The sequence below is a fragment of the Hyperolius riggenbachi genome, chromosome 3 (genome assembly GCF_040937935.1).
Source record: "Hyperolius riggenbachi isolate aHypRig1 chromosome 3, aHypRig1.pri, whole genome shotgun sequence".
NCBI lineage: Eukaryota > Metazoa > Chordata > Amphibia > Anura > Hyperoliidae > Hyperolius > Hyperolius riggenbachi.
Window position 1 is genome coordinate 394385090 of NC_090648.1, and position 15358 is coordinate 394400447.

Here is a 15358-nt window from a genome sequence, read left to right on the forward strand (position 1 = left end):
GAGGCGCGGGAGAGACGACAGCATGAGCTCAACATGGCAAAGGTTCAACAGGCCAGCCGGAGTTCACCGCCCAGCCTCCCTGCTGAAGGAGCTGCACCACCCGTAAGTGCAAAATTTAAATTTGCTAATATTGAGAAAGACACAGACATTGACTTGTTTTTGCGATCTTTTGAAAAAGCATGCCGTCAGTATCGTCTGTCCCAAGACCAGTGGGCCAGACATCTGACACCTTTGCTGCGCTACAAAGCGCTTGATGCCTTCGCAGAATTGCCTGCGGAGAAGGATAATGATTATGCTGCTATAAAAGACGCTATCATTACTAAGTACCAGCTGACGCCAGAAGCCTATCGGAAAAAGTTCAGGGCCTGGCAGAAAAAGCCTTCTGATTCGTACCGAGATGTGGCCAGCAGCTTGCTCACCACACTCCGCCAGTGGACACTAGGCCTCACCAAAGGGTCTTATGATGTCCTGGAGGACTTGATAGTCCTGGAACAATTTCTGAACATTTGTCCTGCTGATGTACGCCAGTTTGTGCTAGAACGCAGGCCGGCTTCAACAACTGTCGCTGCAGACCTTGCTGAGACTTTTGCAACTACCCGGGTGGCTGATACCCGCAGAACTGTCCCATTCAGCTGGAGAGGAGGTCAGCCCAATACCTCGGCAGACCCTCCTGCCCCTGTGAGCCGTCCGCCACAGAGGCCACCCAGCGCAGCTGCTGCACCCAGGCCTGCAGCCTCTGGAGAGGTCACCTGTCACTACTGCCACAAGACGGGACACATGAAGTTCACCTGTCCGGAGCGGAGGCAGACACCACCAGCACCTGGATCATCTGCATCACCTGTACCTCACCCACAGCAGAGGCAACCCGCCAGCGAACCACAGCCTGGATCATCAGATTTTGTCCTGTTTGCCCGCGGAAAGGAAATCCGCGACCGAACCGACCAGCAGCAACTTGTTATAGTGAACGGCAAAGTTGTCACCGGATTTCGAGACACCGGAGCTGACATCACGTTAGTTCACTCACACCTTGTGCCAAAGGAGAGCATCAGCTCCAGCCGATCCCTTGCCCTTACTGGAGTAGAGGGCACCCTTTTTCACATAGCCCACGCGACAGTGAAGCTGGATTGGGGATTAGGGATCCGCGAAAGGGTTGTTGGGGTTATGAAGGATCTCCCAGTCCCTGTGTTGCTGGGGACTGATTTGGGCAAGCTTGTGTCCTACTATGAACCTGCCACGACCGCCTTGTCGCTCACGGAAGGAGACGGACTCTCCACCCACCACCAGGTACTTTATACACTTGGGGGAGCACCAGGGGGAGGCGGGTTGAATGTGCCCAGTTCAAGGGTACCAGGTTCAATAGTGCCTGCTTCAAAGGCACCTGAGTTTACTGTACAACCTGTCTGTAATGAAAAAATGTCTATACCTGTCAATGTCATTACTGCATGCAATGATGATTTGAGTAATGTCCGTCTGTGCCATTCTGACAGTGTACCTGTGCTAGCAGTACCGCGCAGCTGCACTGCTCAGAACCCGAGCTCAGAACAGGTGGAGGGAGTTCCGGCCTCCTCCCCCTCCTCTGACCGCAGGGATGAGACCTTTCAGCCGCTGGCCTCGTGTGACATGAGCCAGTTGGCTGAAACTGACAGCGCCGTATTCTCAGCCGCACTACAAAGTGACCCAAGCCTGGAGGTGCTCAGGCAGCAAGCCGCTGAGCCCCTCGCGGACGGGGCCGCTTTCAAGGTGTACTGGGAAGGTGGGAGACTGTACAGTGAGTCTGTACAGCCCCCTACAGGTAGATCCCACGCGAATACCAAGTGGCTTGTGGTCCCGAGTGCGTTCAGGGGACATGTGCTGAAATCCGCACATGGTAATCCTCTGACAGGGCACTCGGGTGTCCGCAAGACACTCGCTGGTATTCGGAACCAGTTTTATTGGCCCCGGATGAACAGGGATGTAGCAAACTACTGCAGGGCATGTGCCGTCTGTCAGGAGCTGGGAAGGTCCAGGGATTCCCGCGGGGTTCCCTTAGGTCCACAGCCACTCAGCAGGGGAACCCTGCGTGGGCTGGCTGTTGACCTAACCAACCCACTGCCCGTTGTCAGCAGTCCCGGCAGACACCACGTCCGACTGCAGTGGCGCAAACGCCCTGTCCAGAACGGTCCATGTTGGGTCAACCCTGAGGGTAGCAGACCGCGACCGGTCCAGGGGAACCGAGCCCAGGCTCCAATAGGTTTTCCCGCCGTACCGGCAACTTGAGGCCCATCAGCCAGGTTAGCGGCGCCGCCACACATCTTGCGGATGAGTGGCTAAGCCACGGACAAGGGGGAGGGCTGTCACGGACGATTGCGAGGACGCAGGCGCGTCCTGGAACCGCCCGTGAAGAAAAGAACGATCGCACTCGATTCCTGCATCGATTGCGCCTCAGATCAATAGAACCAAGATTTGACGTGTAGTATCCCTATGCCTAGGAACAGCTGGGAAATCTGTCTTAGCTGAAATAACAGCCTGGGGGGAAGGTGTTAGTTAGCTTGGACATATTCCCTGTGGAAGGCACAATTTCCCTTTTGGCTCTGGGAACCAGGTGACACTTAGCTGATCTCATGGAGATGTTAATTAACCAAAGGATGCCTAGGTGCAGCCAAGCAGGCTAGGAATCCACGGGAGGTCTTGACACTCTGTTCTCTGCTAAAGATCAAAGGAAAGTCAGCTGTTAGCAGCTAGAACACCTCCTGAATTAACCTGAGGCTCATGGCATAATCCATAACTTCCCAGATCTGTAATATTTCTGGGGTTCCTGAGATGGCAGCTTCGCCAAACGTGGGGGAAGTGTAGCATGAGCCCCGGTGCTGGTTCTGAGGAAGTTTCAGAACATTCTGAGGTAAGGACTGCCAGTTAGGCAGTTTCAAAGTGCCCTGATGATACCACAGGGGTCCCACCCTTCATGTCTGGTATCAGGGCGCTGGGTAAATCGAGACAGACCTGAAAATGTTAATAAATCTGCCCTGACCTGTACGGTTCTGTGAGATAGAGCCCATATATGGGTAGATATGATTTCTAGCCCCAGTACAAGGGGAGGGCTCATCTCATCTTTGAAGGAGGTGTATGGCTCCCCGCCCTCACTCCCTCCTACTGAAGCAGGGGCATAAGAATGGCTGAGGACCCAAACTCAGTGTCCTCCACACTGAACCATCTTGCACTCATCAGATGCCAGCTTGAGGATATGCTGGCATCCACCTGGTCTGAACTCTGAACTCTGGACTTTGAAACCAAGAACTTTATGATTCTTCCCACAATAAGGACATCTTTCCAGGAACTAAGTATTTTTCTCCCTTCTTTTATTTTTCATACTGGCTATTACTGTCTTAATAATTGTGATTTTTAATAATTGTCTGTATATATTAATTATTTATATTGCGTGAATAAACGACTTTCCCCAAGTCATTCACTGTTTCGCTACCCTGCTTATCAGCACACACAGAAATGATCCCGGGTCTCTGAAGATACGCTACTGTTTGTTTGTTGTTGGCTAGACAGAATATCGTGTGTTTAACCGTTTTATTCGCAGGATTAGTCAGTCAGTTAGTGGGCCCCACGGTCCCATAGTAACCGCGGTGGTGGCAGTTTACTCTGAACCAGTAGGTGACGTTGTAATTACCCGTGTCTCACAGGCTTCCTTCGGAGTTGTCTGCGGCTAATTCTTAACGGTTCCTGCGCATTGACTGCGACCAGAGTTCGCACGATCTGTGCGCTGGCACCGTTTAGAAGGCTAAGTGCGGTCAGCCACAAGGGCTCATGTGACACCTCCGTCCTTCTCTGGCTGCTCCTAGCCCGTCAATATGGCCTTATAGTAGCGAGCGGATCAGCGGCTGCAACAGCGGTGGATCAGCAGGACCTCAGGCAAACGCTCCGGTTCCCTCCTCCTGTCCCAAGCAGCCAAGGTAGCAGAAATCCTCCGGTTCTCTCCGATCGCCTTAGCAGGACATAGCACGCCAGAGAGGCATCGTGTCAGCGAGCGAGCGGGTCGAGCGGGTCACGAGCACGCGCGCCTACGTCATGGCGTGATTCTATTTTGTCATAATAGTTGTATATGACTTTGACCCTCTTTGAACCAATAAAAATTGTTTTACCCAAAAAAAAGAAAACGGAACTCAGAAATCGGATATCTGCAGAAATACTGCATTACTGCAATTTTAGGCCAATCACAGAACTCGGAAACAGTGGACTAATCAGAGAATGCAGAAACAACTCAAAAGTATTTGACCAATCAGAGAATGCAAAAAATGACAAAAAAGCCCCCACTACTCGGAAATCGCAAACCGATCGGAAATCGGATTTCTGTAGAAATACTGCATTACCACAACTCTGTAATTTTAGCCCAATCACAGAACTCGGAAGCTCACTCCATTGAGCCAAGCCACGTCACCTTGATTAGATAATTCAATGCCACCAGTAATAGTTGCAATGCATTTTATTATCCTTTATGCAAAGCCTTTTGCACTTTAATGTGTCTACGTTCTGGAAATATTGCATTGTTTTCCTGTATGTTGTTTGTAGTGACTGGAAGAAACCAACAAAGTATCACATGATAGGTCTTCCAAAGAGATATGAAGAAGTATGACAATTTGGGGTTGAGATGTTTTTTCTAAATCATAGTGCAGTAAAATATAAAGACACAGGATTTGTTGGTCTACTTTTTTCTTTTTTTTTTTTCTGCCTTTTAAACATACAAATTTGTCAGTCTTTACCTCTACATTTGGAACACCACAAAACAGAGTACAAAAGAAATAACTGAACTTATATCCATGTCTATGGATCTATCATATATACAACCACAAAAGAAAAGCGTCCATGACACTGTGGATCAATATGTAAAAGCCAACTCCATGATGGTAGTAATATAAGGTAATGTTTATTAAGGATATCATAACAATAAAAACAAGTAAAAACAATCAGCACGGGAGAACCACGGGTGGGATACTCAAACAGAGCTCTTGGATGCATATAAATAGTATGAGTCTGATATAGCACTGAGTATGAAAGAGTATAAACCAAGGGCAAGCACACAGAGAGAACTGTAGGATTAGACTTACTCCGACTGTCCTCCGACGAAGGACAGGGGTCCGGAATGCGTGAGATTGCGCGCAGCAGCGGGGCTTCGGTGTCTGGGGTCTCTTCCTGTGGGTAAGTGCACAGTCTGACTTTCTATATATATCCATTTTTGTACATGCTGACTGGTGTGACTCATGACTGGTCACTCCTTATATAGTTGCCATTTGGCATAGTTTGTTACATGTTTTGTCCTGTGTTCCTACAGTTCTCTCTGTGTGCTTGCCCCTGGTTTATACTCATGCTCTTTCATACTCAGTGCTATATCAGACTCATACTATTTATATGCATCCAAGAGCTCTGTTTGAGTACCCCACCCGTGGTTCTCCCGTGCTGATTGTTTTTACTTGTTTTTATTGTTATGATATCCTTAATAAACATTACCTTATATTACTGCCATCATGGAGTTGCCTTTTACACATTTACCTCTACATTTATCAGGTATGCTAAGAAAACCACAATTAAAAACATGATATGGCATTATGTCATAAGACATATTCTAAATTTATTTTTGATGTGTCACATATTTTGCTTTTAACAAAACTTAGATGACCAGTAAATTATAAATGACTTACCTCCATGAGGGAAAAATTGTGAATAAATTTGTTTAAATGTATCTTCATTAACAACTCCACTAGGGCATTCCTTGAAGCACAAGAAAAAAAAATGAAAAGTTAGGTAAACCTGAAAAGTGTATATTTTTACATAATATATATATATATATATATATATATATATATATATATATATATATATATATACAGTATATATATATATATATATATATATATATATATATATATATATACAGTATATATTATACAGTGCTGCCCATAATTATTCATACCCCTGGCAAATTGTGACTTAAAGGACCACTATCGATTTACATATTTTTTTCAATTGAGATAGGAATTGTTTGGGTAGTGCTGCTAAGTACTGGTGTATACATTTCACTGGCAACCTTTTTGTTTACTGTTATCAAAATACTTTCACATTTTACTGACGCCAAAACTGATGGCAGAATGAACCATGAGGGGAGGGGAAATTCCCCTCACACTTGATCAGTTAACCCTGTGTGTAACTCTGTGAAAAGATCAAAAAGGGAGACACAGAGAGCCCAATATGGTGTAGTATGTCAGAAACAAATGAAGATAATGATTAATGAGACTATTATACTCACAAACATCGGTTGCCTCATAGGCAACCACTACATAGGCAGGTGGATAGAATAAACCTGTCCTCACTCAGGATTAAGAAGTCGCTCTCTGTAGATCGGAAAGAAAGGGGTAGGTCACCCCTCCACCAAGGGTGGATTCAGTCTAGCAGTAGGAGAACAGAGGCACCAGCAGGATAAAAGTAGATAAAATCTTTAAAATTTGCTTGGAGGAAGTGGTGGACTTACCTCCATAAAGCAGACACGAAAGACTGTCTGAAAGTATATACCGACGACCCCTATATTTTATTATTTACCCAAAATAATACACAATAATCTACACAAACCACCAGGTAGACCCATAATTTCAGGGATCAACTCCATCACCAGCAACCTCTCCAAATTTCTCAATCAACATTTACAAACACATGTCCAGTCCCTTGCCTATTTTCTCAAAGATTCTCAACAACTCATTCTCCTCCTACGTGACATCGTATGGCAGCCAGATTATGTCTGGCTGACATGCAATGTTACTGCTCTCTATACCAATATTTCCCACTCTTTTGGTCTCGTTGCATTACAGCACTTCTTAGCATCCGCTCCATCCATGCCACCTGCACAACAAACCTTCCTGCTACAATGCGCAGAATTCATTTTACATTACAACATCTTCACGTTTAAAGGGATACTGTAGGGGGTCGGGGGAAAATGAGCTGAACTTACCCGGGGCTTCTAATGGTTCCCCGCAGACATCCTGTGTTGGCGCAGCCACTCACCGATGCTCCGGCCCCGCCTCCAGTTCACTTCTGGAATTTCTGACTTTAAAGTCAGAAAACCACTGCGCCTGTAACGGCCGTGTCCTCGCTCCCGCTGATGTCACCAGGAGTGTACTGCGCAGACACAGACCATACTGGGCCTGCGCTGTGCGCTCTTGATGACATCAGCGGGATCGAGGACATGGCAACGCAGGCGCAGTGGTTTTCAGACTTTAAAGTCTGAAATTCCAGAAGTGAACCAGAGGCGGGGCCGGAGCATTGGTGAGTGGCTGCGCCAACACAGGATGTCTGCGGGGGACCATTAGAAGCTCCGGGTAAGTTCAACTCATTTTCCCCTGACCCCCCCCTACAGTATCCCTTTAATGATAAAATTTATCATCAGATCAGCGGGACTGCGATGGGGAGCTCTTTCGCCCCATCATATGCAAATCTAACCATGGGTTTTCTTGAACAACGTAAATTATCCACCGACAACCCATGTCTCAATAATATTATATTTTATAAAAGGTATATCAATGACCTAATTTTCATTTGGAAGGGTGACAGCTCTCTCATCCCACAATTTGTTAGTTATCTTAATTCCAATACAGCAGGATTACAATTTACACACCATCATAACACCTCCTCCATCGAATTCCTTGATCTCACACTGTATATTGAATCAAATCATATAAAAACTAAGACCTACTTTAAGCCGGTATGTCAAAATCCTGAGCAGTGCTTGCCTTTTTCATGATTGCTAACTCAGTAAAGGGCCAGCCTTTAAAGCGTTGCTATCATATAAATCCAGCATAGCAGGGTCTGAACCCTCTATAACAGTAATTATAGATTGACGGTATACCTTGAAATGAATCAAGAGCACTCAGTATATGATTTTAAATTAAAAAAAATATTTGCTTATCATACAGCATATATACAAAATATGAACAGTTCCAAGTAGTGTTTCCTTATAACAGTATTCCATCTCATCAAGGCTTTATAGCCAAGCGATCATCAATCTTCTAAGTACATTCAAAAAAGAATATAACAGTTGTGTTATGTAGAATAAGATCAAAAGTAGTCTCATCTGTATCAATAGCTGTGTATCTAGTAGCTGTGTAAAACTTGTAGTAATCTTCTTGAAGAAATAGCATAAAAATAGCTTCTAAAAAAACTTCTTGCTAACATCTTAACAAAACTTAATGCTGAAAAATGTATAAAGTAAATCACCAGAATATTAAGCATATTACCCCTTCTCTGTCATCTCTTCAGCATCTAGAACCACTTGTGGGAAGGTTGCTTCTGCCTCATGTGTCTTCTCAAGAGATTGTTGGGCTTCTGCAAACTCTGAGCTTACAGCTCCTACCTTTATAGGGGCAGGATGCAATATGGCTGCCTAATCTGGAATTTACCTGAATCCCAGGTTCTAATTGGCAAAAACTTAGTGCGTCAACTTGCTATCTTTGACATTTAAAATACCCATAACACTTTTTTGTTTTGAGTACCTTAATCATAATATTATTGTTTATAAATTCCTTAATAACCTTATCTTGTGGGAATTAACATCATCTGACATTTTGACATTTGATTAAAAGGTCATATCTGACGCAGTTAATTAAAAATGGACGTCACCAGCCATCTTGTCTGCTGGTTTGTCCCAGACATTGAGACTAAACAATGTCATTCATGACGCATTTCTGATAATGTGGAATGTGTCTGTACGTTACCAGACAAGAAATAGGGCATGTTGATTCAAACAATCTGTGAATTGCAGATATAGTAATGTAATGCTTATTGAAATACACAGGGCTTCTAATAAACTCATTTAAATATAAAGCTTATTATATAATTCTTCTTAAAACAATTGATCATATAAGAAATAATTGCATATTAAATCTTAATAATATAAAATCCTTTTCCATATATGTTTGTCTTTCTGATGAATAAATATAATGACTTCAACCGGCAGAGGTCACCATGTCAGAATTCTAGCGGTTTTATTTATGCAGGAAAAGATGTCATATGTATATGTGTTAAGTTTTAATGTTCTATGCAAAATTTCATTGTAAACTGTAAAGTTGGGTTACTTCTTTAAAATATTGCTATGTGACATCTGAGCATATTTTAGGCTGTAAAGCTTATGAGATTATTTTAACTTGCAAGCTGGCAGATAATAGACGTACTGGTTACAAAAAGCCAGAGCATTATTGTTTATGCTAGTGCGTGGCCATGACATTTAAAGAGGCTTCTGTGTGAAGACAGAAAAGCAAGTTAAACTTACATTTCTGCAGTAATTATAAATGCACATAATTATTACACACAGATATTATTAATCTAAATATTAATGATCAATACAGTCCTTCTAAAGAAAGAAATAGTTATTGTTAAACCCTATATAATAGAATCTATTACTCTGAAAGATATTTCAAATCTGTAGTCTACCCGTGGAAGATGAGAAAGTAAAAATTTTTTAAGATTGTTTCAACTTGTAAGCTAGACAATTGTTGACATGTTCCGTGGCTTGAAGGCCATTACAGCCAGCAAGAATATAATGCCATGTTTTGACTATGATTGTCCTTTGGAATGTCAATAAGTTCCAAGGTTTTTGTATTTTCCCATATTTAGGACAATGATGCCATCTGGTGGTTACAACATTATTAATAGATTGTTATTTGTTATAAAAGGCTGACCTCTGCCGGTTGAAGTGATTATATTTATATAGACAATGATTTTATATTATTAAGATTTAATGTGCAATTATTTCTTTTATGATTAATTGTTTTAAGAAGAATTATTTAATACGCTTTATATTTAAATAAGTATATTAGAAGCCTTATATGTTTCAATAAGCCTTAAATTGCTGAAGGCTCTCACAGGTCTGGTTACAGTGTCAACCTGACCAATCTCATGTCTGGGGAAGTACCAAGACATTCCAACATAATTAGCAGTGAACACTTTATCAGAAATGCGTCATAAATGACATTGTTTAGTCTCCATGTCTGGGTCAGCCAACAGACAAGATGGCTGACGTCCATTTTTAATTAAATGCGTCAGAAATGACCCTATATCAAATGTCAAGCACTCCAGATGACGTAAATTCCCACAAGATAATGTAATTAAGAATTTATAAACAATAATATTGTAACTTAAGAAATCAAAACATGATAAAGCATTGACGCACGAAAGCTTTAGCCAATCAGAGCCTGAGATTCAGGGAAAGTCCAGATTAGGCAGCCATATTGCCTCCAGCCCCTATAAAGGTAGGAGCTGTAAGCTCATAGTTTGCAGAAGCTCAACAATCTCCTGAGAAGACACATGAGGCAGAAGCTACCTTCCCACAAGTGGTTCTAGATGCTGAAGAGATGACAAAGAAGGGGTAATATGCTTAATATTCTGGTGATTTACTTTATTAATTTTTCAGCATTAAGTTTTGTTAAGATGTTAGCAAGAAGTTTTTTTAGAAGCTATTTTTATGCTATTTCTTCAAGAAGATTACTACAAGTTTTACACAGCTACTAGATACACAGCTATTGATACAGATGAGACTACTTTTGATCTTATTCTACATAACACAACTGTTATATTATTTTTGAATGTACTTAGAAGATTGATGATCGTTTGGCTATAAAGCCTTGATAAGATGGAATACTGTTATAAGGAAACACTACTTGGAACTGTTCATATTTTGTATATATGCTGTATGATAAGCAAATACAATTTTTTATATAAAATCATATACTGAGTGCTCTGATTCATTTCAAGGTATACCGTCAATCTATAATTACTGTTATAGAAGGTTCAGACCCCACTATGCCGGATTTATATGATAGCAACGCTTTAAGGGCTGGTTCTTTACTGAGTTAGCAATCATGAAAAAGGCAAAAACCGCTCAGGTTTTTGACAGTTGGCGTCCAACAGTTGATGGTTATCTTGATTGTTATCTTGAAGTATACTTTCTATGGTGGAAATATAGACCATAGTTTTCTATCGCGATAAGAGAATAAAAAAGTACTAATATACTCATATATAGAGTTGGATATGCATATGAAGCATCCAAAAATCTAAAGCAAAGAAGGAAGATATGCTTATGCTTTCAAATCTCATAGAAGAGAATTGCTAATGAGCACACTCAGTTTATGGTCTATGAAAAGACTTAGAAGAGAGAATAAATACTTTGGCCTATTGAACCTAAGAAAAGGAATAGCGCTACATGTATTTTTCTGGCAAAATGAAGCAGATTATATTGCAGCAGCATACTGAAGCAGAGTATATAGCTATACATAATGAAAACGGCTACCTTAGAAGTGCAGAAAACTTTTTGAAACAAGCTCAGTGAAAGAAAAAAGGGAGAGAACAGTTTTTGTCAAACAAAGAACATTTTTTTTTATATACGTAAGAGATTCTACTGTCAAGAGAATTAACATTGTTTTTTATACTAGAGAATTGAACAGACTTTGATGAAAGCAAAAGCTCCTATAAATAACATTTTTGAGAGAAAAAAAAAGAGAGAAAAATCCTGTTTTAAAGATGTATGGCTCTTTAAATGTAGAAGACTACAGATACAAGCCAAGTTACAACAGACATTAATAAGCTATTATGCCAAGAAGTAAAAGAAGAACACACTAGTGAAGATTCAAGTAGTGAATATTGAAGTGTTTTTTTGTTTTTTTTTATTTTTATTTTTTTTTTATTATCATGAGAAGCTAAAAGAGTGATGCAGACTCATATATAGCAGCTGCTATGTTGAGATGTAACGCATGAATATACAGAAGTGACCGTTAAAGAAGATTTTTAATTTTTATAGTCCTAGCCTCAAGGGGGGAAATCTCTACTTATTTTTGAGGCTAGATCCTATTAAGAAGCATCAAGAGAGACTTTATTTTTGTGATGACATTATACTAAGAAGGTTTGACTAAAGAAGAATTGAAAATGTTGCTATTGAAGCTTAGAAGTCTCACAAGATAATCTCTTTTGTCTGAACCAAAGAAGATTCCAAACAAGCATTCCTTGCAGGCACCCAGAAGAAACCCGCTAAGATAAGCGATGAAAGCTACATGCTAGAAGACTATGCAAAGACATCAACATGAAGACAAGCCATTTGATGAGGCTATGTTATAAGAAGCTCTGATCTGAAAACAGCTGAAGAAGAAACAATTGGAACTGGAGTAACCAGAGAAGTGTGAGGACCAAGCCGTACTTTTACTTCTTTAACAACTCCAACCACTGGTTGACGCACCAGCTGAGAGAAGATCGAGACAGCACTAAGAGAAAAGTGGTCCTGAAGGAATACAAGAAAAGAAAACCAGACAGAAGAAGACATCAGGTTAAAAGATAAATGAGATTATCAGGTGGGTGAAGAGAGAGCATTAGAAGATGAAAATGGAGATATTCAGTTTTTACAGATAAATCTGATGAACTATAAGAGGACAAGATTTTTGACATAGAAAATACCAGAAGTTGAGTGAAAGAAGGTTTTGATAGACATTTGAAACTACAATAGAGACTGTTACATCATATCAAGATTTCAAGATCAAGACTAAGATGTCAAGATTATCCAGTTTTAGAAGAAGACAGCTAATGTAGAAGTTTTTGAAAAAGACTGATAGATATTCTATTTTTGATTCCGTATATGAAGAAGATGTGGAAAATATAGATTTTTCGACTTATGCAGCGATATATTGACATGCTACAGATATAGAAGCAGATGCAATAAAGACTTATGAGAAGTTACAGGAAGAAAGCCATACTACAGGAGAAACAAGGAGATAACTGTTCACAATAATGACATACAGCAATCAAGCTGGTTCTATAGAAGACTGCACTAAACTACATTCTATGTACAAGAAGTTTAAAGGCCTAATGTGAAGAATGAAGCTTGAATTGATGAAGACTTTTTTAAATACATGAAGAAGAAAAGAAGTGATGTACACCAAGAGACTGGAAGAGAAATCCATGCCTTAGGTAATCTACTGATGAAGTTCAAGAAGAACAGTTTCAAGATGATACTCTATTCAAGAAATGTAACGCTGAGGACAACAGATTACTAAAGTGATGAACAACCGATGACAAGAGAAAATGTTTTTGTAAATGGACAAGTATTTACTTACGGATGTCAAGCTAGGAAAAAGCCATGACACACATGAAGCTACAAATGAAGACATGTATGATATGCTACTGTTGGATTCTGATACACAGCTTAAACATCTAAACATCTGTTTAACTCTCTAGTAAGGCCACATCTGGAATATGGAATTCAGTTCTGGGCACCACATTACAAAAAAGATATTGCAGTTTTAGAGCAGGTGCAGAGACGAGCAACAAAATTGATGCGTGGGATGGAAGGTCTCACTTATCGAGAAAGGTTAGATAAACTGGGTTTATTTAGTCTAGAGAAAAGACGCCTTAGAGGGGATCTAATTAACATGTATAAATACATCAGAGGGCAATATAATACCTTGGCGGATGAGCTTTTTGTCCCTAGGCCTTCTCAAAGGACTAGAGGACATGATCTGCGCATGGAGGAAAAATGTTTTAGCCATTTATTTAGGAAAGGGTTCTTTACAGTAAGAGTGATTAAGATGTGGAATGCATTGCCACAGGAAGTCGTTATGGCAAACTCTATACCTGCATTTAAAGGGGGCTTAGATGCTTTCCTTGCGTTGAAAGACATCCATGGCTACAATTACTAGGTAATGCCTAATGATGTTGATCCAGGGATTTTATCTTATTGCCATCTGGAGTCGGGAAGGAATTTTTCCCTTTAGGGGCTAATTGGACCATGCCTTGTAAGGGTTTTTTCGCCTTCCTCTGGATCAACAGGGATATGTGAGGGAGCAGGCTGGTGTTGTACTTTATACTGGTTGAACTCGATGGACGTATGTCTTTTTTCAACCAAAATAACTATGTAACTATGATATGCTACTGTTGGATTCTGATACACAGCTTAAACATGAACGTTTTTTTTATTTCAGAAGAAGAAAAGTAACACTTTTTCAAAGAGAAGACATATCTCAACATTTACAGAAAATGGATAATACTACTTTGATTTTTAAAAGACAAACTAAGATGAACTTAAGAAAAGACATAAGCAAGAAGAGAAGGAAACTGCTGTTATAAGTTTGAACACTAGAGCAAACTAGTAAGAATGCACCCAGCACCATATAGCATCACAATAATATTTTTCTTTTTGAACCACAAGTGGGAAGGTAGTAGTTAGTTTAGTTTTTTATGCTGAAAATTCACCAGAATGTTGCATATTACTTTTTTGTGTTTTCCCCTTCTCTCCTCTCCCTTTTTATTTTTTCTCATAGGTGCTGAGAATAATACTAATTATCCGCAAAAATACCCATACAAAAGGGGTTTGCTGTACCTGATACATTTAATGACTACAAAAACTGAAGTTTGCAACTACAAGGAAGACTTCAAAATAAATTGAACTTGATGCATCAACAGTATGCCCAGCGCCTGAACAAGAGTGACTGCTGGATTTGCTCATACAGCCTTTATCCTTGAAGATGATGCCCAACCTAGCCATTCCAGTACTATCTGAAGAGTTGGAAACCAGAGTGTCCGGAGGAAACTCACACAGACACCGAGAGCACATACAAACGCCTTTCAGAACCAGCACTGCAAGGTGAGAGCACTAACCCCTACACTACTGTGCTGTTCACATGAAGTTCAGAAGAATATTTTTCAGAAACATTCAAATATGCAATACATCGACAATTTAAAGAGAAAATTCAATTCACCTGAATAAAGGACAGTTTAACATTTGTTTGAATTCCAAGAGAGATGAAAATATCCTAAATGATGAAAAGATATGTTCAGCAAGGGACTATCGTAAATCTGCACATAGCTCTGCACAGTGAATGGCAACTGTACTAAATTGCAACCCGACTGATTGGGAAAACAATACGACGTTCCGTTTAAAATACAACTTGCAGATGACTGTTGTTACTCATCCTTTTCAAGTTTTCAAGAAAGCATCCTGGGACAAATAAAATTGCCCTATGACTGGTTCTAGCATTGCGTGATGGTGGAAAAAGAAGATGCACCATAACAAGAGGAACACCCGCTACATGACCTAAAGAGCAAGAACAGTTCAAATATCAATTAAATACCTAATCCCTATATATAAGAGAAGTACTGAAGAAACTAAGAGAGTGAAAAGCCTTCAAATGCCATGGTATGCAAAGACTGTCCTACACACTAGACGTATAGATGCAAGATGTCTAACCATAGTCAACTCAGAAAATATAGAGTTAAATGCGAGACTATTTGATAATATTACAGATGAAATGTTCTAAACAACCTGAACCGTCAATAATGCGTTAAAGTGGCAGAC

The 15358-nt window shown here is 40.6% G+C and overlaps 1 protein-coding gene across 4 annotated transcripts in view; it reads right to left on the bottom strand.

Moving 5' to 3' along the window:
* Positions 1–15358, bottom strand: part of LOC137561607 (A-type potassium channel modulatory protein KCNIP1) — a 1185649-nt gene that overhangs the window by 880887 nt on the left and 289404 nt on the right. For all 4 annotated transcript variants that reach the window (XM_068272924.1, XM_068272920.1, XM_068272921.1 and 1 more), the window contains one exon: positions 5682–5751. In XM_068272924.1, coding sequence (XP_068129025.1) covers positions 5682–5751 — 70 coding nt within the window. The remainder of the gene's footprint in view (positions 1–5681; positions 5752–15358) is intronic.